At 44.4% G+C, this 26,236-nt stretch overlaps 1 protein-coding gene and 1 long non-coding RNA gene across 2 annotated transcripts in view; both read left to right on the top strand.

Annotated features, from left to right (window-relative positions):
• Positions 1-8,194: 8,194 nt before the first annotated feature.
• Positions 8,195-26,236, top strand: part of NFAM1 (NFAT activating protein with ITAM motif 1) — an 86,446-nt gene continuing 68,404 nt past the window's right edge. Inside the window, exon 1 of the mRNA XM_031671808.2 lies at positions 8,195-8,880. Coding sequence (XP_031527668.1) covers positions 8,736-8,880 — 145 coding nt within the window. The 5' untranslated portion in view covers positions 8,195-8,735. The remainder of the gene's footprint in view (positions 8,881-26,236) is intronic.
• On the top strand, positions 9,041-10,414 carry LOC140700299 (uncharacterized). The gene is made up of 2 exons (XR_012078688.1): positions 9,041-9,787; positions 10,265-10,414. It is a non-coding gene; the product is annotated as an uncharacterized lncRNA (long non-coding RNA).

Raw genomic sequence — 26,236 nt, 5'->3', positions numbered from 1 at the left:
TCAGAGCTTCGGAGCAGAAGCCCCTCTGAGGCCGCCAGTGTAATACATCTGAGTACTCCAACCCTCCGAGTGGTGTTTGTTTCTTGGCTGGCCTGTAGTTTCTGTAACAGCACAAGCAGCCTTAACATTTATTGTACAAGTGAACAAGTGAATGTGTAAATTGGGAACATGGACGACCTCCCCCAGGGGGAAGGATTATAGATAACGACACTGAGCCTGGAAAGGATCAAGAACCCCAAGTCATGAAGGCGATGCGTGGGGCACTACATCCTATAATAAGGACACTAAAGTGCATCCTTTGAGTCTCAGAAAGTGGCAAGTCTAAGACAAACAAGGGAAAGTACTTCCTGTTCATTCGCCACTATCCACTGAAGAAAAACGCACAACCTAAAAGTTGAAAAGTATGTTTTGTTTGGCAGACAAAACTGAGAACTTAAGCCTGGAAGACAGCCTCTCAGATAGCTCTGAGGGACTGCTCCAAAGAGGTAAAGATGGAGTCAGGATATATAGGAGTTTTACAACAAAAACCAGACAGTTGGAACATCAAAAGATTCCTATTAATTAAAGAAAACCAGTATCTCAAGTTTACGAACTCAGCACTTTTCTACGGGAGATGGTCACTGCAATCATTCCTTTGATGCTTGCTGCAATCACGCTTTTGATGTACACCTTAATTGTCTAAGGCCAACAGCCTGCTCTTCCCCATCCCGAATCGCTTCAGGGTGCCCAGTGGGGTCAGGTGGAGGGGTGGCTGCAGTGGCTGATGGCTTGATGGCCACAACATCCTTTGTTTACTGAAATGGCAGGCAACATATTTCATTCACACCACCATTTGCTAGTTGGAAGGTCTAGGAGTGAATCCACGTGGTCCCTGAGGGGGGTCACAGTCTAGCAGAGCCCCTAACTGGTGAACCGGAATCCAGCAGACTGAGGGCTGGAAAGAGAGCTGTACACTGAATTCTCCCTGGGGGGCTGGGGGGGTACTGACCAGAGACCCAGGCCCTAAAGACAGTGTGTTGGAGGATGTGCTGGGGGAGTCACAATGCAGGGAAAGTTGTCAGTGGCTGGAAAATGTGGACAAGGGTGAGTGATGGGGCTGAGTGTGGAGCTGGCTGAGTTTGGACCTTACTGGGGTGGGGGGTCTGGGGAGGCTGGGAGCTGGGGCTGACCAGACCATCTCTAGATGAGTACTGCACAGTGATGTCCATTAGTTCCAGAAATGCTCTGGCTTCCTTGACAAGTTATGCAGGGGGTCACAGATCCTGAGGTGACAGAAGCAATGAGGGCATGGCCCCTGTGAAAAGACTGCTTCCTGCTCTGCCCTGGGGCACCACTGCCACCTCTTCTTCATGGATGATGCCATATTTACACCTGGCACCTGACCTCTGACTGGGGACTTCTAGCACATCTGACCTCAAGTTTCCCTAGCCCAACAACACAGACCATATCTGCTCCCCACTCTGTCCCTCAGGCTCACCTGTCACCCCACCCCCACATCCTCAACTGTTTTCCCCCATAGCAGCTACCAGAGTACCTTGCACACAGCAGAAGCTCAATCAACTTCTGCCAATTGAATTAGCTGAGAATTGCAAAGAACATTCCTCCCCTAGTCTGTCCCTCCGGGCTCACAAAAGCAGCTCCATGTAACAGAGGAAGTCAGAGGGTGATTCTTAAATTCTTATGTCCTTACTACCTTGGCTATATTCCCTAGACTAAAATAGTACCCACATCCAGAGAGGTGGGAAGGTATTAACAAGTGAGAGATAGAAACATTCCCAGGAGTTCCTCCTCCGTCAGCAAAAGGAAAGTCCCTTGGTTAAGTTTATGAAATAAAAGCAATCTCTAACATTAAATGCAGTGTGGTATTCTGGATTGGATCCTGGAACCGGAAAGGGACATTCTTAGAAAAATTGGAAAAATCTAAAGTCTGGAGTTTAGTTCATAGTAACGTACCAATGTCAGTTTCTAGCTTTGTATCATGGTTATGTGAGATGCTAGCATCACAGGAAACAAGGCAAAGGGCCTCGGGGAAGTTCTGTCCTACCTTTGCAACTTCTTCTGTAAGTTAAAATTATACCAAAACTTAAAGAGTTTCATTAAAAAAAAAAACAAACCCTCACAAGAACACTTGATGTATAATCTAATTTGATTAAATACATGTGGGACTGGTGTGTATGTTGCACTGTGAAATGTCGTACAGCCATTAACAAGCCTGTTTTGTTCTGTTCCAACTTGCTTTAACTTAAAATTTTTTTCTTGTATTCTAATCAATGTATTTAATGATTTAAATGTCTAAAGATGATTTTAAGCTGTGTCCCACATAATCTGACATGATGTGTTTTCTTTCTTAATGAGTTACATGTATTTCATTTTTTTTGGAAGAGGTAATACAGTCATATGGTTCCAAGAAGACACAGACATAAGAAGGTGTGCAGTGGGGTATCTCATTTTCACTGCATCCCTGGCCAACCCACTCTCACCACTCACTTCAGGAAACTTCTATTAATTTCTTAGTATTCGTCAGTTTTTTTTTTAACGTACATATGGGCAAATCTTTCCACTTTTCTGACACCAGAAGTAGCTTGCTATACTCGTCATTTGGTGCCTTAGCAATAGGTTCCTAAGCTTTACCCATATTCATTAAAAACACATTTCCTCTTGCTTTTTTATACTTGTGTGGTCTTCTACGGTGTGAATAAGCTGCACTTTTATCTGTCCCTCTATACAGGGAGAATTGTGCTGTGTCCCATTTTTTGCTTTACAACAATGCTTCAACATACACCATGGTCAGGGATCACTGTAAGACAGACTCCCAGAGGAGGGCGAGCTGGCACAAAGGCTGAACATTTTGGTAATGTTGCTGGATGTTTCCACATCGCCAGACTGTCCCATTCTGCACCCCATTTGTGCTGGACAAGCCTGCCTACTCTCTGGTGGCCTTGAAAGAGAAGGCCAGTATTCAGCTTTTGAATCTGTGTCAGTCTGATAGATGAGAAACTGCATTGTAGGGTAATTATAATTAGAATTTCTCTTTTTGGATTAAGTGGGCTTGATCTTTTTATGAACCTAAGGGCCATCTGTGTTTTTCAAATGTCCTTGCTTTATTTTTTTCCCTGATTTCTTAGAACTTTTAATTGTTAGAGAGATTAGTTCTTTCTCTGTGATTTGAGTTGCATATTTTTTCCCAAATGCTTGTCATTTGACTTTTGAATTTATTTATTGCCACACCGAAGTTTTTAAAAAAAAATTTATGTAGTCCAATCAGTAAATATTTTCTGATTTCACTTCTAGATTTTAGTCCCCAGAAAAGCCACTGTCATTAAGTTTTGGGGTAGATGGTTATACAGCAATAGGTTACTAGAACAGCTATAGCATATGAAAGGTGCTTGGAAAAGAATTTTTAATGAATTAATAAATGAAAGAATACATAATGATACACAACCTGGGGAAAGCCAGTGAACCTCAAAAACTATTTTTCTTTTTAGTTCCTTAGAGTGCCCACGAGGGCTCTTTAAAATGTTTTGAGGCCCCTGGTCTCCAGTTTTAGAGGTCCGTCTCTGTGTGAGACATTGATGAGATTTCATTTTCAATCCCTTGTGGGTCAGTTAGTTTCACACTGTTAGAGAAAACTGTTAGAGAGGTACCCACTCTACACAAATACACACCCTGGATCACACCAGGGTCACAGGGGTCCTGACAGAGGGTGACCTGCTATGGCTCAGCCTCAGGACAGTCCCTGCCCTCCACCCACCGCAGACTAGGTTCTGCACGGAGGGCCAGAGTGAGTGGCCACATGCTCCTGAGGCTTCGAGACAGCAGATCCTCTTTGGTTTGGGCACGGATTCAGGAGTGCTGGTGGTGAGTCAGGGGACACGGTACAGCCAGAGCCAACTGAAGTGGCGGGCTTCAGCCCAGCCTGGTAGACTGAGGGGCTGGTGAGCCGGGGGTCTCACCAGCTGAGGGTACAGATGTGGGGATGGACAGAAATTCTGGGTCCCTGTGGTGTGCCCAGCCTGGGCATGTAGCTTCAGAGTAAGTGACATAGGCCAGGGCAGCTTGGCAAACTCTGGAGCTATTAAAACCCTTTGTTGACACTCCAGCCCAGGGCTGGGTACGCACTCTGGCGCCCCACCAGGCATAGTCTTAAGAGCTGTCTGTGCTCCGCTGTCATCAGGCTGAGCTGGCTGCCAGCCTGCCTGGTCCTACTGGCCTGAAGCACAGTGGCTTAAGCATCCTGGCCGTTCCCTCCTCCCCTCCCCTTCCTGCTTGGGGGAGGGGCCTGATCTGTTTCCTTAGAGCCCTAAGGTAACTGATGTGGGGGAGGAAGATGACTCTGCTCTTTTCTTCTCCACAGTCCAAGCCCCTTCTTGGAGGGGCTGAATAGGGGGCCCTTCCTGAGAATATCCACAGCTTCATTTTCAGTTCTTTTGCCCAGAAGCTCTGGGGTTTCACTTCATTGCAATTAGACCTTAAAAGTCACAAAATAGAGTTCACCCAAACCGACAGATCCTGATTCAGTGAAACTTACTCTCCTCCCAAACTCACCCTTCCATGTGATAGTCAAGGTGTGCAGCCACTTCAGGCTGGGGTCCACCTTAACCCCTTGTTGCTGGGGAGGCCCGCAGGGAATCCCTGGGAGGCGCTCGAAGAGGCTTCTCCCCATCAGGTGTGAGAACATCTCAGTAGTTCAACAACTGGTACAGCCTCATGGTCAGCGTGGCCACTGCTGTCCTCCAGTTGCCTTGGGTTAGAAGGGGAAGCCACTTTCTCTCATTATCTTAGAATGTCTAACTGGAGGGGATCATACGGTTCATCTGTCCCCAAGGCTTCTGTTGTCAGATTCATTAAAGAAGCATTTCCCAAACAAGTGGTTTGTGCAAGACTTGTGTGCGGGGAGCTGGAGTAGAGAGACGTGTCAGGTGTCCCTGACGTTGGGCAGTCTGTGATGACAGGAGGGAGAAGAGAGCAGATTAGAGAGATTCAGGAGGTAGGACAGACAGGGTTTGGGTGGCTGAGGAGTGGGGAGGAGTCTGGAAGAGGGCATCAGGCAACTCCAAGGGTTCTGACCAGGGTGACTGGGTGTGTACTGGTACTGAGCCATGGGCTACAAAGAGGTACTCTCAGAAGCCACAGTAAATGTACTAGAAATAGTGAATGTCCCTCCAGAATTGTAGGAACAGCGCCAAGAGAGGAGCCCCTTTTGTGTTCCTATAGAATGTCAAGTGCACCTCCACCAGCTCAGCAGCCAGCGTTGGAGGACGCGTCGATCTACTGCTCTTTTGTTGTGTCAGCCCCAGGCGCTGTGACAGCTTCTGGCAATTACTAATCTTGCAATCTTTCTTAGTTTGCCCTTCCTTCTGTATCAACATTTTTGTAAACAAATTCCCTTATTAAAGTCCCTCTGTTGAAATACATAGAGTTTTTCTGTTTACTTAACTAGACACTGGTTGATACGATTACATACCCACCAGCTTGGCAAAAGTTTAAAAGTCTGATTACACCAAGTACTGGGTAGGTTGTGGAGCAACTGAAATTGTTGGTGGGGGGTGTGAATTGAGGCATTTCGAAAAACAGTTTGGCTTCAACTAGTAAAGTTGAAGATTGATACTCTCTGACCCAACGGTTTCACTTTAAGGTATAACATCCAGAGAAACTGGTGCACACATGCATCAAGATATATATGCAAATAGTATTGCTTGTCAAGGCCAAGAGCTGAATGATCTAAATGTCCAAAAACAAAGATGAATAAATAAAGTGTGGTATATGAATCTGATGGACTACAATACAGCAATGACAGAAAAAGAGTGAGTGCTATGCATATTACCATAGATGAATGTTACAAACATAATGGTGAGTGAAAGGAGCAAGACACAAAAGAGAAGGGGATGACAGGGTAATATACTTTATAAGATGTTCAAAAAGAAGAAAACTATAAAGTACATTGGAGTAGGCAGAAAAACAGTCTCCCAAAGATATTCACATCCTAATACCTGGAACCTATGAATGTCTTACTTTACATGGCAAAAGAGACCTTGCAGATGTGATTAATATGAGGACCTTGAGATGGGGAGATTAATGTGGATTATCCAAGTGGGCTCAAGGTAACCATCAAGGTCCTTAAAAGCAGAAGAGGGAGGCAGAAGTGAAAAGTCAGAGAGGAACATGTGATTACAGTAGAAAGGCACAGAGATGGGCAGTGTTGCTGGCTTAGAAGATGAAGGAATGGGTCATGAGCCAAGGAACATGGGCAGCTTTTAGAAGCTGGAAAGGCTGAGAAGTGCATTCTCTAGGGCCTCCAGAAAGAAACACAGCTCTGTGGACACATTGATTTTTTAGCTCAGTAAGATCTGTCAGGTTTCTGACCTACAGAACTGTGAGATAATACATTTGTGGTTTTAAGCCACTAAGTTTGTTTCAGCAATGATAGAAAACTAATGCATATATATTGTTCAGTCTTTTTTTCTGTTTTTCAGATTGGATAATTTTTTATTGATCTGTCTTCAGGTTCTTTGATTCTTTCTTCTATCAGCATTCTATATTAGCCACTATCATTATCCTCAAGCTCCAGGGGAGGGCTTGGGGAGAGGGACAGGAGTGTGGAGGGCTGACAATTTGTCAGTGTAATTATTGCCAGAGTCAGACAGATGAGCCCAGGACCCAGATCTTCCCTGAGTCATGAGAAGAGCACAGAACAGGGAGTCCAACTGCATTGAGTTCTTCTGACTCCAAGTCATGTGTGGGACACATTTTCCCGCTGTAAAATGAAGCGGTGTATGTTCTCAGAGGCTTCTCATAGTTCTCATGTGTTAGCACCCCCCAGTCAGGTTCAGGGTACGTATATCCTTAGCCTGAATCTTGCATCCTGCCCCTCAGGGTCTCCACAGTAAAATGGGTTGAGTTCATGGTTTGTTAAGCAACTGGAGCAACACAGACTAGAGCCCAGCAACTCCTGCCATGTAAGAAGAAGTGGGGTTTTTCCTTTCTTTTTGCTCAGTGATTGTGATAAGGGTCAACTCGGCCTACGCTACTTTATTTACTCAACTTCTCACCAAAATGTCTTCTCAGGGAATTATTATGGCACTACATTCAGTACCACTGGGAAATGCTCTGGGGACTGCTGTTTAACATCTCTGTTGTCAGTTTCCAGTTTCTTCACAGTTGTATTTCTAGCCTGAAACTACATCTGGTACATAGCAGGTGCTCAGTAAATGTTTGTCAAATGAATAAATGCATGAAATCTCTGAAATGTCATTCTTTTCACTCTCCCATGCCTTGGCATATGTTATTACTTCAGTCTAGAAGCTCCTGCTCATTGCAGTGGTTACCTTTGGAGGTGTGCCTAACTCGCAATAGTTCTCCTTTAGGGAGATCTGTCCCCCTCCCATCCATATAGTCACCAGGGTGGGTCCTGGGCAGCCATGTTCATATCCTGGACTCTGTCCCTAGGCCATAACCAATTACTGGGGTGGGGACCTGATCCAAGTTGGGCCAAGGTTTCTGCCCTGAAAATTTGGAATTGGGTTTGATATTCCAGCCTTACTATGGGCTTGTCTTCAGAATGGAACACATACATTTTTAAATTAGGAGCTGAATGACCATTATCTACCCCTGCAACCTAAGTGGCAGAAAAAAAAAATCAGATGTGCAGAGAGCAAAGGCGAATGAAACAGGGTGCCCTCAAGGAATGGAGTGAGTGCTGTGGTGTGCCACTCAGGATCCTCGTAGGTCTGAGGTGCCATTCCTCCAGCCACTGGTGAATGTTGGCAGTGACAGCTCACAGCTGAGTTCTTCCCCGAGACTTGCCCTTTACTGAAGGGACCAGCCATACTCAAGGATATGACCTCCCCAGGGCAGTCCACCATCAACGACCAGTCCATGCAGGGGTACAAAGGGCCGGCACCCCCTACCTTGATTCAGAACAACTCTGAAGGACCATCCCTGTTCCTGAGCTCCCTCTGGAATTGGATAAGAGTTCTAGCTGCATCCAAGTTCGACTTCTGCCCGGTGCAGCTTCTCTGATTTGCTCAAAGGCTGGTTCCTGAGAAGCTCTGCTCAATAAGCTTTCTGCAGGCACAAATAAGAGACTCCAGCTCTGTTTTCCCAGGCACCCAGCCTAAGACAAAAGGCTTACAGTTCAAAGGGACTGTTGGCATAACAACTGATGGTTGCTATGACAATGCAGCAGTTCCTCCCAATAAGCATCTCCGCTTCCTTGCTGGCCCTAGAGCTGGACCTCCCTAAATTAATGTTTTCTACAGAAAACGTGGTTTTCAGGAGGTTGGGGTGGTAATCATTTTGGCCTCCAACATAGCAGGGCAGGCACGAGGCAAGTTGGCGAGGGAGGTTAAAGTCTGGCCTTTGCACGTCGTCCCTCTTCTGAATCTCCTTCACAAAGCCCATCAGGTTCCCCTCACTGGCCTGGGGCGGAGATGTGAGGTGCCCCACTCAGCCTCGCCATCACAGTGCCGGGGACCCGGTCCTATCTCTGATCCCTGTGGTATGCGCCGCACATGCGCATTAACTCCCACCACGTGCGTTTTTACCACTGTGCTTCCCCTTCGCTCCCGTTCGCGGTCTCAAGGAATTTCCTCCGGTGAGACAGCAGCTCAGTCCCCATTTAGAATCTGGAAAAGTCTCCAGACCGAAGGCGGCATAGACGCTCGAGGCCCTCAAATGGGCTCCAGAAATAATTTTCATCCAAGCCCCTCGTGTCGCAACTGAAGAAACAAGGGAGTATGTTAACCAATCCCGCGGCCCGGGACCGCCGGGTGCGGAAATGTTGTCCACAGACTGAGGTTCGATTCAATTTGATTCTTCCACCGCCCACCACCAGCCGCCTCCCGCCCGTTGGATGGTTTCCAGGCGCGAATTTGCTCCCAGGTGCGCAAGGGGTGCGGGGCAGGCGGGGTGCCTGCGGTTACGGCGGGGAGGGGAGCCCGGCGCGCGGGGGACCGAGAATCCGCTCGGGGCTGGGGCCGGCGTGGGGGAGAGGGAGCGGGGGGAGACAGAGACCGAGTGTGTGTGCGGGGCTTCTCAACGCGTCCCCCAGTCCCGCTCTCCCTCCTTCTACAGCCCCTTCGGGGGCGGGGCGCGTCTCCATCTTGGCCGCGACTTGTGCGACTCTTTTTTGGCCAAAGAGAGAGCTTCCTGAATTGAGGGCAGTGGGGCGGCAAGACCAAGGGAAGGCCGGGGCCGGCGTCTGTCGGAGCTTTTTATCCTTACCTGGGTGTTGAGTTCGGGGAAGACCCGCCGTCTGCAGACCCCGAATTCGGCGCCTCTAGAGCGACTCGGGCCGCGCAAGCAGCCGCCGGGTGAGAGGGCGCAGGTGGGCGCTGCGGTGTTTCGTGTGAACGGAAGCGGGAAGCGGGAAGACGCGGAGATCAGCCGCGCGGCGGCGGGACCCCCAGCCCGCAGCCGGCGAGCTCCTCGAGCTCCGGTCCGCCCCCAGGAAGCCCTGGCGCGCCCCCTGCCGGCGCCCCGCCTTGTTGCAGCGCCTGCCCGCCGTCCCGGAGCGTCCAGGGGCTTCCTCCCAAGGTCCGCCGCCGGTTCGCACTTCGGCTGCTGCTGTTTTAGCCGTAATTTAAAGAGAACGAGGAAGAAGGGCCTTTTTCCCTCGCTGTGTGAGAAAATGGAGAGGCATACACGTACACTTCGGTGGGATTCTCTAAGCGTTTCTGGTTCAACGACCGCTTCGGGGTCAAAGATTTCAAAGAACCTCTTCAGCCTTGAGCTTTTTGTTGAATAGTCACTGAAAAGTTAGGTTTGGCACTTTGGAATAGGGCTTCAGGTATGTACAGAAAACAGAATAGTGTTTTTGTTTGCTTTTACAAATTGTTGGTTCGTTTGTGGTTTGATTCTTTGAACCTCTGCTTCTTACACTGCGGGGAAGACCTTCCGGGGTCAACTCAGGACCCGTGTTGGAGATACTTTTGATTCACCAGGCAGGAATTGTAAGGATGGTCAGTTTGTTTTAGGCTGAATTGATGGCACCAGGATCATCCTAGGATCTCTGACTATTTTAGAATTATTTCCAGTTTGGATGAACTGTTGATAGAGTAAAGTTTATCAAAGTAATGTTGGATGGAAAGGGACTTCTGAATGTAATCCATTTAGGGATAAGACCCACTTTATTCACATCATTTAGGAGAAGATACTTATTGGTTGATCGATACAGGGCTAGAAAGAAATATATTTTACTTTCTTCTTTGGTCTCATAATGTTTAGTCTTAAATTCTCACTTAAACCCTTTCTGTTACACTTTTAGAACACCATTGCTTGTTGCTTTTGGAAATGGAAGACAATTTGTCATCAACTTCTACATGATAAATTTTCAAATAATTGAAGACAATTATGAATTAAATCTGTTTCAACCTTTCCTCTAGGTTAAATAATAAAAATCTTTAGCCTATCTTCATATGATGTATTTTCTGTCTCTTCTCTCTCTATTTAGCTTTTTTCATCCATCTTCAAACATGAAACTGAGAATACAATAATATATAATAATTATTATGATAATAATGCTGATAAAGAATATGTAACTTAAGCATCCCAAATGCTGTCTTTATACAGAGCAACTGTCTTCACATCCTTGGATACAGTAGGAGACCAGCCTATATCTGAGGCATTCACAGTCCTAAGTTTTAGACCAAGTATATGTGAAAATATTCACCCCAACTACTCCCACCACCCACTACTCTAACCCCCATCTTCAACCGGAAAATAGATTGGATATTGTTTATATAGCTGTGTCCCAAAACTGTTTTCAGCTCAACATCTTCAGTTGAAATAAAACTTTACTTCCTAACTTAGGATTTTACTAGGACAGTGAGGCAAATACTGTTGGCTTTACCCAAAGAAGTCTTAGCTTTATGCTTTAGGTACGTAGTTGGAGAGTAACTAACGCTTATAAAACACACACACACACATCATGCCCTTTCATCTGTTTGGCTCACCCTGGTGGGTTTTTAGTTTACTACTGATTCATGGGGGAACACACACCTACCTACTCAGTGTCTTAAATTTTCCTTGAGCGCTTTGCACTTCCCTTTGCCTCTAATCAATTGCTATCGGTTGAGACAGCACCAAAGAAGAACGTCTGGACATCTACCCTTTACCCTAGAAAGTCTTGCAGTTGGGGAATCCTGGAAGCAAACATGAAAAAAAAAAAAGTCAAAGTATTTAACCCAGCAAATGCCACCTCCCCCTCTCCTACCTTATTCTAGATGTTTCATTGTCAAGGCACATAAGAAACTTTCTTGATACGCTGGTGCTTGTCACCCAAGGGTAAAATTTTGTCCTATGCAGTCAAAAAAGAAAGCAAATCCATCCAGTTTACCGTTATGGAAGTGCCAGGTGGATAGGAAAGAAGAACAGTTTCTCTTGCCCATAGTATTTGATGACAAAACATTTAGATAGGAAAATAGAAAAAGCATAAGAAACTGCTTCCTGAACATCTGAAGCTGTAACCCTGTCCCTAACTCAGCGCCCTGGTTGTTTTCATCACCTATCTCAGTTTGCAGCTATTTTCTCTTTGTCTCTGGTCTGCTTTGGCCCCAGTCTATTTGCTCCCTGGGGCAGTCAGTGCCGCAGCTTCAGTCCTGAGCCTGGTACAGAGCTGGTTCCCAGCAAACATGTGTCGAAGGCAGTGCCCTCTCAGAAGCTGTGTGCAGGGCAGGATCAGTTCTCATTTGGTTTTCTGGCAGTCTCTGTACCGTGGGGTCCCTCTTCCACGGATTTCCTCCAATTCCCATAGGGATTGAGTCAGTCATCTCCAGTCCACATGGACTCTACATTATGTCGTGTATCTGAACTGTAGTTTTTTGCAAGCCACCAAATCCCGCCCAAGAATGTTCTGACGTCAAGTATGAAGTGAGAAGTGGCAGCAATAAGGGACAAACCGGACCTCAGCTGGGCTCTGCCACGTACTAGCTGGGTCACTCTGGACCGAGCACCATGTCCTGATTTATGGTGGGGCAGAATAGTCCTTCCCTCATCAGGAATGATGAGGCATGTGGAGATTAAGTGCGATCATAATGGCTAACATTTATTGAGCACTTTCTATGCCCAACACGGGTCTTAGAACTTTGTGTATTGAATCATTTAATCCATGAGATAATACCAGTAGGGTGCCTGGCTCAGAGGCCTGCACCAGATAACGGTAGCTAAAAATAGCTTTCAAAATTATTCAATGAGAAAAGAGACTATAGATAGAAAACTTCTTACTGCCACTTTAGCCTATTGAAAATGCAATTTATCTACACAGTCAAAATGTTCCTGTTTTACTACATGGGAGAAAACTGATATAAAACGTTCAAAGGTTGCATTTTAACTGCTTCTTAAGCTTCTTGGTGTGATGTATTTTAAGTTTAAGAATATGTCAAGTTCTTATTGTAAGCTGCATACATTTCATTTGAATGTTTATATTTTGGCATTATTGATTTATAGTGTACAAGAATTTTTTAAATTCAGTTAAGTGCTTAAAACTTATTGTAAGATTAAAGAAAATAATTAAATTTATTTATTTATTTTCATATAAAATAATTTTATAATATTTACAATATTTAGTGCAGTTTTGATAGAGTATGTGCTCAGTGACAGCTTAGCTGGACTCCTAAAATAAATAGTCAAAATAGAAATGTCCATGAGACAGAAATTAACACAACATTGTAAACTGACTATTTACTTTAATATAGATGAATAAATAAATACTTCCATTAAAAAAGTGTCCATGAGCGATAGAACTTATTTTTAAATATCCTTGAATTAATTAGGACCATTAAGTACAAAGGTGAAACATGAAATGAGGGACACCAGCTTGCTTGTTCCATAGAATGTTCTGAAAGAAGTTGTGTCTGATTGCTTGTAAAGGTGGAACTGTACACCTGCACAGCTGGGAAGAAATCTGCTGCCTCTGTGGCCACCAGACTCCAGATGCAAGCCTCCTTCTTGGGAAAGTTTGTGTATTTAGTCTTGGTATCTTCCAGGCTTTTTGTGTTTTATTACGTACACTTTGAAATGAGTAATCAGTAGTGCTTTGAAATATATGTTCCTCATAAGAACAGAGGGTGAGGACTGCAAGATTTTAAATTTTGCAAAGGCAAGAAGTCTCATGTCTATAACATAAATGTTAGTTTCTTTTGGTGGCTGGGGTGAGTTGGTTTTATGAGTACTTTACTTCTGCTAATTAGGAAATTTCATAATTAAAGATAAACCTAATTATGAGAAAAGACAACATGTTTATTTAAATGCCAAGTATATCCAGTTTCCATGAATTTGGGTTTTTGTTTTCCTCTCTTTTGGTAGAAAGATAAACTATGGGAATCTTAAATGAGAAGCACGTGAGAAAACCTTTGTGCATGTCACTCACTAGCTCCATGATCTTGAGCCAGCTACTCTACCTTTCTGTGTCTCTGGTTCTTGTCTGTAAAATGGGTCCAATAAAAGTAACACTCTGCAGGGGCCATGAGGATAGGATGAGTTAATCACACAAAGTGGGGAGAATCATGCCGGGCATTCAATGAATGTTACCTAAAATTATTCTGGTATTTATGCCTTGACTTTGAAAATCATGGCCAAGCATGTGTCCTCTACAACTGGCAGGCATGGAAGGGCACCTGGCCAGGCATGGTCCCGCCCACCTGCCCCAGGCCTCCCAGCCCACACCTTGCAGACTACACTCAACAGTGTATCTTGGTGATCACACGTCAAAGATAAAGCTGGACATTAGAAAACATTTTATTCAGTATCCACTGCATCGAGGAAAGAGCTGAGCTCCACTCTGACTTGTGCACAAGTGAGTGAACAGGGAGAGGGAGCAAGTCAGAGGGTGGGTCAGTGTCAGTGCCATCAGGCCAGCCAGCCGGAAGTCATGGAAGTTAGGCTCCTGCCCTCCCACAGAGGCTGGGAACAGGGGCCCTATCTCTCCTGAAGATGCTGTTTCAAAGGAATGGCCTTCAGGTCTCTGAGAATGATACTCCTGGGTGTGTCTCAAAGGGACACAGAAAGAACTTACAATTGTGAACTTTCTAACATAACTGCTCTAAGAGAAAGTTCACATGCTGGCTGGAGCAAATGGTGCATTCTCTTGGCAGCCTGAGTCTTCTCAGGCACTTTAAGGGGACTAGGGTCCTCATCCTAGGGACAGCCTTGAGCTGCTAGAAACCATGCTAATGTTTGTTCAAGTCTCTGTGTGTGTGCGTGTGTGCGCGCACACGTGCCCGTGCGTGGCAGGGGGATAGTGGTGGCTGAAACCGATTGTGCTAAAAGCTGCAATTCTTATAGATCAACGTTGAGGTCTAGTGGAGAAGAGGGCTCAGAGGAGCCTGACTAGAGTTTGGTGAAGGACACAGTCTTTGTCACGTTCAGCCATGCAGAGCTGCCTCTGTCCTTTTCACGGTGATGTTCCCTATTGATGGACATTTGAGTACAACATAGTGGAGGTTTTAGAAACCCAAGCTATTTTTAAGAAAACAAATATTAGATGGAAATTGCTTTTTCAAAAATGACTAATGCAGCATATAAAGAAATGATATAATAATCAATCTGAGCTTGAGTTTTCTTTTTTTTTTTTTTTTTGAATTCTGAGCTAATATCCCTCTCCTAGGACTAACCTCGTAAAAATGTATGGAGTGGACTGATTTTTACCCAAATGCTGTGCCCTGCTGCTTGGGTTTAAACCTTGGTGCCAACTATAATAATTTAATCACACTGTTTTTTTAAAATGTTTCTTATTCTTTTAAAGCATCTAGAATTTTAAAAATGTATACTGTTTACTTACAGAAGTAAATGTAATTTTGATCTTAAAAAATCCTAGTTCTGACACTGATAACCTGTGTGGTTGGGACAAGTTACTTTTATCCTCTCTGTGCCTCAATGTCTGCATCTATAAAATGGGATAATAACCTCATGGGTTGTTGAAAATTAATGAATTCATGTAAAGCCCTTGATAATTGCTAAATATTTAATCCAGCTTTTCCCCACCTCCCACACCCAGGTCTAGAGCAGTCTTAGGAAGGACCAAGGATGACTACGTTGTGCTTTTGTACCTTCAGTCTGCAATATCTCTCCTATTTCTATGTCTTAGAAGCCTCTCCAATGTTCAGTGAGGATTTCACATGTACCTGTTCCCTAAACCTCTTGCGATTCCAATGACTTGCTGTTAGCATCCCATGTATGTTTCCATTATAGAATTTACTTTCGTTCTCCATGCATTACAGTTTTGGGGTTCTTGTCTGATCTTGGCTACTCATGTTTTTGACCCCCCCCACCTCAATAAAACTTGAGGCATTCACTAAGGGTCCCATACACAAACAGGATGAGATGAGGTTTTCTTTCACAGAGAATATACAGTTCCATTGTAGCTAGTAGGTTTCCAAACTCTGTCAACTGCTAAAAGGTCTAGCACAGGTAATTGCTTTGTTTTTCAAGCATGTCCTGGAAACCCAGAGGAGTCAGAATCTTCAAGGAAAGAGGAGTGGATTAGAGGTGGGTCTTCAAGGATGCATCAAGTCTGATAGGTGGCCTTGGCAGGAGGTGGGTGCCTGGGGAGACCGTAGCACCCAGCTTGCTCGTTGGAGAGAATTCCTATCTGGGGTTGGAGGGGTAGGGTGGGACCAAGTTAAGGGGGACTTTGGAAACTAATCAGCTCTTCAGATGTGATGAGAGGAAATGGAGAGGCCCTTTGTATCTTAAGCAAAGTCTTAGATAATGACAGCTCCGACTGAAAGAGTGTGTGTTAGGGTAATAGGATCAGTGGAATAGAGCCTGGGAAGTTTTCATGAAAAGCAACTTTTAAGTGTTTATTTGTATCTCAATTTTTGTCCTCATTAATCAGTAAGAATAGTGAGTGGAATTGAGATTGTGACATGCTTTATTCTCTCTCCACTTCATGAAAAAAAATGCTAACTTCCCTACCCCAGTGGCACCTGGCATTGACCTTCCTTTTGTGGTGACATTTCCTCTGTGAATCAGGACCCAGCACATTCTCCCTTCCAAGGACACACTGCTGTGAACTGAACAGCTAGGTGTTTGCTCAGTAAATACTGAAATTCTGCCACGTGTTGGATACAGTATTAACAAGGAATTACAATATATTCTTGTTTTTGTGGGTTTACTGTCTTGCTGAAAACTGACATGTAAGTACATAAATAGAGTTGCCCAGCGTTGGCAAACTTTTTCTCTAAAAAGCCAGATAGCAAATATTTTAGGCTTTGTGGTCATACGGTCGATTCAACTCTGTCACTGTAGCGCGAAAAGCCGTCAAGGTCCATGGCTAACCAGGTAGGTCAGTGTGGCTGTGTTCTCATCAAGTTTATTGATGAATGCTGAAATTTACATTTCATATAATTTTCATGTGTCATGAAATATTCTCCTTTTGATTTCTGTTCACCATTTAACAATGTAAAGAACATACTTAGCTCACAGGCCATACAAAAACCGGTGGTGGGCCAGATTTGGCCCACGGGCCACAGTTTGTTGACTCCTGGAGTGGGCTGTGATGGACCTCGCGTGTACGAAATGCTACGGAACACAGAGCAGGCAGAGGTTAACTGCTTCTGCAGGACTGAGGCAGTTTCCAAGAATGCTTCCAGGAGGAAGGGAATTTTACACAAGCTTTAACAGTTTAGTGTTTGTTTGCCAGGTGTCAGTTGAAGAGAGTGGAGGATAAGGACCGATGGGGAGTTGATTCCAGGCTCCTTGAGCAAAGGAATAAAGACAAAGTCCACAGGGTGTGGCACACTTGGAACACGGACCTGTCAGGTGTGACTTGAGCTTGGGTAACAGGAAACGGGGGAATGGCCCAGAGAGGGCAGGGAAATTGGGCCAAGTTCTGCAAAGGGCCTTTGCCACCATGCCAGAGAGTCCAGATTTTATTTCATAGGCAGTAGAAAACTTGGAAGTTTCCCAGCAGAGGGGTGATTGAACGAGTATCTGCGTTTTACACAGACAGGGCCAGGGCCGGGGCCGGGGCTGGGTTAGAGAAGGGGGCACGGGGAGCAGTTAGGGGCCGGGATAGGCTGGCAGGGTAGGAACCGGGCGGGAGGGCCGTCCCCAGATGGTGGGTTGTGGGCTTTGGCAGACAAGAAAGAGGCTTTAATGGAGTCCAGGGAGGAGTCCAGCCAAAAGCTGAGAGCCAGAAACATCCTGGCAGGGCACTGCCTGGCAGGACGAGGGGAGCAAGGCATAGAGACGGAGGGTGTGTGAAGGGGCAGAGATGGCCCTCCAGTGCCTTCAGGAACCAGACAGGGCCTTTGGGGAAAAGATGTCATTTTTTATTATTAAAACAACACTTCATAACTGTAAAAAAGTAAAACAGGACAGAGATATATGTGGTCCTCCCTCTCGCCCTTTGCCCCCTCCTAGAGGGAGTTACTGCTCACAATTTGGGATTTGTCCTCCCCAGCTCTCTGTTCTTTGCTCACATTTTTTAAAATAAAAATGGAAAGCATATGTATTTTTATGCAATTTACTCTTTTACTGAAAATATCTGTCTTGCAGACATCTTTCTTGTCAGCACGTAGAGATCTACCTCGTTCTTTTTAAACAGTTTTGTCATTTTTCAGAGTCCAGGTGTCCCACAATTTACCTATTGTTGAGCATTCACGTTGTTGCCATCAATCTAGTCTCTCAGGTGAGGCTGCAGCCCACACAGTGAAGGCGTGGGAACCCTCGCAGTGGAATTGCAGCCTCAAGTCGGCTTGTGCAGTTTGCTTGGTGCTGCCTAGTTAGGGCAGGAGCCCAGCGCAGCCACCAGGGTGAGAGGCCACAAGGGGCCGCCCTGGCCACTTCCATTTTGGCAGAAAAATAAGGCTTGACTTGAGTGATGCAGATGAAGTAGAATCAGCAGGACCTGGCACGGTAGATAAAATACTAGCAGGAATTAAAAATTAAAAAAAAAAAGATGTTCTAGTTCATCAGCGAATCCCACTGGCTTTATCTTCAGAATAAATCCAGAGCCGGTCCATTTCTTCCTCCACCCACCACCGCCCATTCTAATCCAAGCCACAGTCTCGCCCGTGCACTAGGGAGATTGTCCCCTGAGCAAATAAGATACTCCTTCTAAAATGTGAGTGAGACCAGGCTATGCCTTCACTCCCAAATCCTTCACCAGCGTCCCAACCACTCAGAATTAAGTGCAGATTCTCTCCGAGGCCTCCAGGGCCCTGAGGGCTCCAGACAATCCCACCTAAACAGCTCCCCCATCCGTCTCCTCTCCCAGCATTTACAGCATGCAAGGGCCTTTCCTGTTTGCTCCTGAGTTTACTGTCTGTGTCCCTGCTGGCATGGAAGCTTCCTTCACGGCTGCATCCTCAGGGCCCAGCTCGGTGCCTGGCACAGATGGGCGCTCAGTAAATATCCATTTCCTGGACTGATACTGACTGGGTTGCTCTGATTCAGACTGAGAGCTGGGTGAAGATGTCCAGCAGATGGAGATAGATCTTTGCCCCAAAGAATCATGAATGCTGATGTTGTATCATTTTGCTGAATCTATGGACTTTAAAATGCTCTGCGGTGTTCATTAACACGTTCATTCCCACAGCAAATAATTATTAATGATCTGCTGCTATGGGGAAGCAGACCCAAGCCAGACAGCCCAGGCTGAATCCTGCCTCTGCTACTACCAGGGATGTGATGTGCCCTCAGACCAGCCCTCACCATGCTGTCCCTCGTCTGTAAAGTGGGCACATTAGTCATATTTCCTTCGTATATTTGTTGTGAGGATTAAATAAATTAACGTATGTGTAGAACCGTGCTGGGCACACCAAGTTGCTAGCATTGCTCTTACTGCTGTTCCTACCCTGTGCTGGGCACCGCTCCAGGTGGTGGACGAACAGAGGTGAGCACAGAGAAGCTCACCATCCAGCGGGGGAGCAGGGCAGCCAACCCTGACAATTCAGAGTAATCCCCTTCCTGCAGGTGTGCCCGGGAGCCCAGGCAGCGTCCCTCCCTGGAGGACTTGGCTCCCAGGTGAGTCTTTAAAGATCCGAGGGGCCCCGCAGCTGCGCGTCTCTGCCCCTCCCACCCAGGCCAGGCGCTGTCTGTAACGGAGCTCCTGCACCAGAGTCCCAGCGGCCCCCAGTTCATCACCACCCCTTCCAGCGCACACCCCCCCCGCCCATCCTGGCCCTCCTCTTGCGCTGGTCCTCTCTAGGCCTACCGCCATGCAGTTTCACGGGAGCTGCATGTTGAGGTGTTTTGTTTTCTTTAATCAGGCGTGTAAAGAACTGCCGGCCTCCGTGCTGGGCAGGTGGCTGCTTCCTCTCCTTGGAGAGGCCTTCCCTTCCCATCAACATCTGCTCTCGGCACTAGACATTTCCTGATTACTAATTTATCTTTTTCCTTGTTGTCACTTCCACTAAACCAGCAGTGCCCGAGCATTTTGGTCTCAGGACTCCTTCACACTCGTAAAAATTGAGGACCCCAAAGAGCTTTGGTTTATGTGGATTACATCTGTCTATAATAAAGCCAAGAAATTGAAAACATAGGTACTAATGCATTCGAAAAAAACAGTAATAAGCCCACCATTAAATGTTCACATAAATAGCATTTTTTTCATTCTTTTTTAAATTGAAGTATAGTTAGTTTACAATGTTGCGTTAGTTTCTGGTATACAGCATAATGTTTCAGCCATACATATATATTCCTTTTCATATTCTTTTTCATTATAGGTTACTACAAGATACTGAATATAGTTCCCAGTGCTATACAGTAGAAACTTGTTGTTTATGTCATGAATAGCATGTTTTTATGAAAAATAACTATTTCCAAAACCAAAAAAACCCCATTTTTTTACATTTTTATAAATCTCTTTAATGTCTGATTCTAGAGACACAAAGTTGATAAGACATTATTTACCCATCAAATACCTTTGCTTGTAGTTTTTTTTAATAATGGAAAAATACACATTTCATAAAGTTTACCATTCTTAACCATTTTAAGTGTACAGTTTTGTGGCATTAAGTACATTCACATTGTTGTGCAACCATCACCACCATCCATCTCTGGGACTTTTTCATCTTTCCAAATGGAAACTTTGTCCCCACCACCAAATACTAGCTCCTTACCTCTTATTCCTCTTTTTCTTATAACTGTCCAAATAACAGAGATGGCTATCCACTTTCTGGAATAACTTTTTCTTCTCCTTAATTTAGATTTTCAAAATATCTACTGTTGGCATCACCAAAGGTAAATATTTTGAATGCTTTCTACACGTGGCTTTGTGCCGGCATACAGGAAGCATGGGACATATGCTCTATCTTTAGGTAGCTTAGTTTTAGCTAGACAGGAACATAAGATAAAGTGAAATTTATATGAAAGTGTGAATTTACTCAAACTATTTATTGAGAGTCTGTATTTCATTGATTGTAAAATGCCCATTTTTTTTCACATTTTAGCATCTCTTAAATTGGGATGAATTTTACTGTTGTTAGATATCAAGAGTTTAATCCTCAGAGTTTTTTTCTAGTGGTACATAAAATAATGGTTCATTTTATAATTGAAGTCATCTTAGATACGATGGGAAAGAAAAGTGCCAGGTACGTTTCAAAGTGCTGGGGATACAGCAGGGATCAAAACAGACAGAAAGGATCGTGGAAAAACACAGCAGGCATTCATGAAATACTGGTTCCTTCCTTCTCTTAAAAACTGGCAAGTACGCACCTGAAGTCCGGCACAGGACTTTGTTCATAGCTATTCCCCCCTCCGCTGACAGCTCAGAGGGTATTCGAGATTGTGGATACCAACAGAACAAAATGTTCATTGCCTTCTGCTGAAAAGTAACAGTATCTTTCAATGGTAGGCACTTTACAATTTCCACAACATTTCCACATGCGTGATTTACCAAATATTTACTGAATGAATGTTCTCATTGGATCACAGCATCCCTTTGAGACAGGCCAGCAAAACTGCATCACCCTCTTATGGGGTCTTCTTCAAGGTCACCCTGCTAATAAAGGGCAGGCTAGTTAACATGTACAAATCTCAAACTCCTAATTTATCCCTTCCCATCCTCTTTCCCCTTGGTAACCATAAGTTTGTTTTCTATGTCTGTGTGTCTGTTTTTGTTTTGTAAATAAGTTCATTTGCATCATATTTTAGATTCCACATATAAGGGATATCATATGGGATTTTCTCTCTCTTTCTGACTTACTTCACTTAAAATGACGATCTCTAGGTCCATTCATGTTGCTGCAAATGGTATTATTTCATTCTTTTTTATGGCTGAGTAGTATTCCATTGTATAAATATACCACAGCTTGTTTATCCAATCATCTGTGGGTGGACATTTAGGTTGCTTCCGTGTCTTGGCTATTGTAAACAGTGTGGCTATGAACACTGAGATTCCATGCACCTTGGATGGCCCCATGGATTGTGTGAAGTTTTGTGTGCATGTACCCATGTGCATGTTTGTGTAGAGTGTTCAGAGCCCTCACTGCAGTCTTAGAGACCCCATGACCCACACAAGATTAGGAGCCTCTGACTCAGGACAGCCCCGAACGTGTCTGCTGTGTGCTGCTGACTGCCTGCCACCTTGGCACCCAAGAGAGTTGCTGTTGGCTCTTCCTGCCTCTGACTCCCCACTTTAAAAGATGTAACTTTCTCGAGAGCTACTTGGTAAGGAGTTGCAGCAAAGGATATGAGCTCAGGCTCAGGAACCTGATGGCCCAGGTTTGAACATTGGTCCAGCAAGTGCCTGCTGTGTGACTCTGGATGGTTACTTCACCTCTCTGAGCCTCAGTTCCTTCATCGGAGAATGGGGATAAGTTGTGCTGAACAGGTTAATTCACATAAAGGCTTACATTGTCCTGTGGCTCATGTACATGTAAATATACAATAGGGCCACCATCACTAATAGTATGATACTGGGCCAAAATATCCTGTAGAGGGATTTGTATTTCAACTTGAAAGGTAATTGAATATTGTGTTATAGCACGAGGTGTGAAGGGCGTGCTCAACACAGGTGGGCCTCAGCTCTGAAAACTTCAGCAGCACAGAGGACTGCACTATGCCAACATTGTAACTCTAGGATTTAGATGTCAGTGAAGATCTGACTCAAAAGATTCGGTTCCTGGAAGACTGTTTTAAATTTAGGTAGAAATATGTATAAAATATGAAGTACAACAACAAAATACTTTTCCCCAATGAAACAGACAACGTGCTTTATACCCTCATCAGTGATTTTTAGAATATTTAATTGATCATATCACTGATCAAGAAATACTTTTGGAATTTCTCTTAAAAAGAACCCTAGGAGGTAGTCAGAGCTGTGCAACAAATTAATTACTTTGTGGCCATCTTTGAGTTTTGTTCTGGGTCCTAAATGATATTATTTATTTTGATCAGTATCCTTATTAATCAGGCTGGGTTATGATGACTTCTGCATATTTTCAGAAATTAAATTCACCTCCCAAAGATGAAAACTCATCAGTATTGAGGACAATAAAAAGAGTGTCCAGTTTCATAAGTGTATTTATCAAAGCTCATCAAACGGTACACTTAAAAGAAAGTACACATTTTTGGGGTCTAAATTAAAGAAAAGATAAAGAATTCAAAATAGGCATCCTGAGCTCAGAAGGCAACTCCCAAGAGTTCGATGGGTAACCCAGCTACTGAATTCAGTGCATACCCAGGGTAGTGTTGGGGGGCTACTCTGACTTCTGGCCTGTGTGTGCAGGCACCCACCTTCAGCCACTGCAGTGGAGGGTGGCGGAGCCCATGCGTGTCCACCACGCTGTGAGCCCAGAAGTGACAGCTCCCTCACTGTGAACTAGTCCCCCCTCCCCACCCCTCCCTGATCAGAGACATCAAAGCCCACGTGCTAGGGTGACTTCTTCCTCAGACCTGCCTGCAAGCTTCAGTGTGTGGTGTCCTCAGGCCCCATCAGCCTCTGGATTTCCATCTGTAGGAGCTACTTCTGGCTGGAGAACTTTCTGTGACTGACTGTATGGAGAGGCTTCTGGAAAGTGTTGTGGAAGCAACTCAGAACAGCTCTGTCCACTGAACTGGGAGCCTAAGTGAGCACCATGCCCGGCCAGGGCTGGAGCTGCAGGAAAACACCAGGCTGGGCAGGCTGCAGCCTTTCAGCTGTGTGAGGAAGGGCTGGCCTGGGACACAAGTTCCCAGCCAGAGAACTCGACGCTTGAGACGCGCTTCCTTGTGTTAGTCAATTGCTGGTGGCTGAATCCTGCTTAAATGCCCCTCCTAGGATGCCCTGGGCCAGCCTTTCCCCCGCCCACCACCCCCACCCCACAGTGGTGGTTCTACTTGTAGAAGGAAAGGTTGAAGCCATTTGTTTGATCCTAAACAGATCGTCGTGGTCCCCTACTGCTGTCCCCACGGGGGGTTTGTGGCTCTACTTCCAGCAAAATTAATTCCTTTTCTCTTTTACAGCTTTTGAGAAAGCAAGGTGGGGATTTTGTGGCTGCTGGTGTGTTCTAACACATACCTGCAAAATTAGACACAGATCCAGAACAGTGAGGAATCACCTTTTATTTAGAACTTGGTCACTAGTCAGAATACCTCGTTTCCCAGTAAAGACAGTTTGTCACTTGCCTTTCGTGCACAGCCAGAGCAGATGTATACTTGATCATCCTTGCGGCAGGCGAGACCGGGCTCCAAGTGTCAGTATCACGATAAACCTTTGGTGTCAGTAGAGGCACGTAGATAGCAGGATGGGGTTTTCACCTCCCACTGTTCCTCTCTTTGCTCCTAGCAAACTCTGCAAGGCAGCCCCCAATAGAGCATTACAAAATATATTAATGGGTAGATCAAAGATAGGAAAGCCAAATTAATTTGCAAGCCTGATAAATGTCCTCTTTAATGCCAGTGCTTTATAGCGAGATGCCAATTCCTTTTTCCTCACACCACCACCATGTCATGGTAATTTGTATGTGTTTTCTAGAGTCGTTGATTCATTTAGTAAAAATGTAGTGAGCCCATGTGGAGCAGCCTTGTGGCTGTGGAGGAGGCTTATAGCACGAGGCTGACACTGAACTGAAAGAGCAAGTAACGGAAGAGCTTTCACAAGTGAGACTCGGGGCTTGGACAGAAAGCTTGTTGGCGGTGGGTGTAAGGCTAGGTCATGGGTCCTGGTGTGAGCTGAACCGTGGACCTGAATCTCTTGGGGAGATTAAGGTCTGGAGAATTGAAATGATTTGCCCAGGACCTCCTGACTTCAGCCTGTAGATTTTTCTTCTAGACCATTCTTGATTTGATTTGATTTGATCTTTTTAAACTTCTAAAGAAAAGGAAAAAATTTTCATACTCTTAAAACTCATTAGATTTATATGAAAACATCATTTCTCAAATTGTATTTCATGAAGTAGTAGTTCTATGAGATATTATTATATATTCTCAATTTTAAATATTAGGTTAGCAGTATTTTTTCTAAAATTATAGGCTTATAAAAACGTTATATCCATATATGTAATTATTATTAGCCTTACTATTTTATGATAATCTTTCTTTAATGAATGCTGGTCCAAACCCTAAAATGCAAGGAAATAGAAATAGCGTGAAAGGTCAGCGAATAAGTGAATCGCATGCCGGGTCTTGTAATATGGATCTAACTCATGGGCAACATTTGTCAACCAACACGGTATGTCATTTATTTACCTGCAAACCTGTGTTCTGGATTCTGGATTATATTTTCCATTAAAACCTCGTTATAGGGTTGATATTCAATGTTTTATATTAAACATCAAATCAGATTTTAAAAACTTATTGGAACCTTAGGCAGCTTTATAAAACAAGTTTGCGTTTAGGCACTGAATTGTTCAGCTCCATGTATGTACATCTACAACACTCAGTCCCACAGACAGTTAAGTGGGAGAGCGTGGAGTCCTCCAGGGCTGTGGCTTCTTGGCGGAAGGGTGTTCACCACCAGTTTCATCACTGGCTCAGTGCATAGCCTCAGGGCTCTGGTTCTTTTGCCCATAGAATGTGTGTTGACTGAAGAACTTTGCAAATAGAAAATAAAAGGACCAAAAACACACTATGGAAACAGTTGGATATTGAGGGATGGATTATCCCACAATCTTTACCCAAAATGTCTTTCAAAGGTAACAGTTTTATGCAGCTTGGCCCACATTTTCTGTAACCACACAATTATTAGGCCGAAGGATTCTGGAAAATGTTTTGTGTGTGTGTGAATATTTTTTACAATAAAAAACACAAACCATTGCCCCATATGGACTGTCTGTGATGTATGATTCAGTGGACTTAATGATTTTCCCTTAAAGGTGTTTCATAAATATTTTGTAACTCGTCGGGGGAGCTCAAGCTCAGTCTTGGTAAGAGTTTTGGTCTTAATTCAGGATAGATTTTTGCCTTAGTGAACCTTTCAGCAGAACTCTGAATAACACAAGTTAGGCCCAGATCTAAACATTCTTAGAAAGTCCTAGTCTCTTTAATAAGAGATGGTCAAAGATTGTAGTTAAAATGATTTTTCTGGTATTAGGAACATTATATCCTGGATATGGAAGGACACTGTGGCTTCTAAATAGCCAAATATTGATTTTTTAATTGATCATTTGGTTGTGTTTTTCACAGATCTTTTATATTTTTAGTTATTTATTTATTATTGAAGTATAGTTGATTTCATTACACTGTTTTATAAGAATAGTTAATGAAAGAAAAGCTTTCTTTACTTGAGTGTCTTGTTTGCTGATACACACTGCATCTTCATTCATCATGGGTAGTGACAGAAGTTGAAATGATTTTACTTTGGTCCTTAATTGTATTTATAGCAAAAGTCAAAACATTATTTCATTCAATTATGACTGGTAAGGGTCTGCCCCAAATTCATCTTAATAAACCCTTTCTTTACAATATGCATGAATAGTTTATAAGTAAGATGGTAAAGAGATAATTTGAAATGCTTCTATTTTATCACACTGTCTAATTCAGACCTTTCAATGATTCGGATTAGAAAGTGGACCAAAATGGCCAAATTGTTACACACCACGGTAGCCAGCACTAGGACCAGCACTGGTCCCTGACCCAGCAAGTGTGCAGATTAATGGTCAGGATGACTCTGCTGGTGTAGCACCACCTTCAGAGCAAGTAATTTCAAGCTCTCCATCTCTGAAGTTCCTGCTGCCTGGAATCTTTGGTGACTTTTTAATTTTTTTTTCAAGAGGAATTTTTAAAGCATGAGAAATGGGTGTTCCCGCGGGAACTTCATGCCGGTGACAGCGTCTGGCTCCATCCCTCAAGCATTAGCTGGGGTCGCCGCAGC

The sequence above is a fragment of the Vicugna pacos genome, chromosome 12 (genome assembly GCF_048564905.1).
Source record: "Vicugna pacos chromosome 12, VicPac4, whole genome shotgun sequence".
In the NCBI taxonomy this organism is placed as follows: domain Eukaryota; kingdom Metazoa; phylum Chordata; class Mammalia; order Artiodactyla; family Camelidae; genus Vicugna; species Vicugna pacos.
Note: the sequence above shows the minus strand (reverse complement) of the source record. Positions and strands in the feature narration are given on the sequence as shown.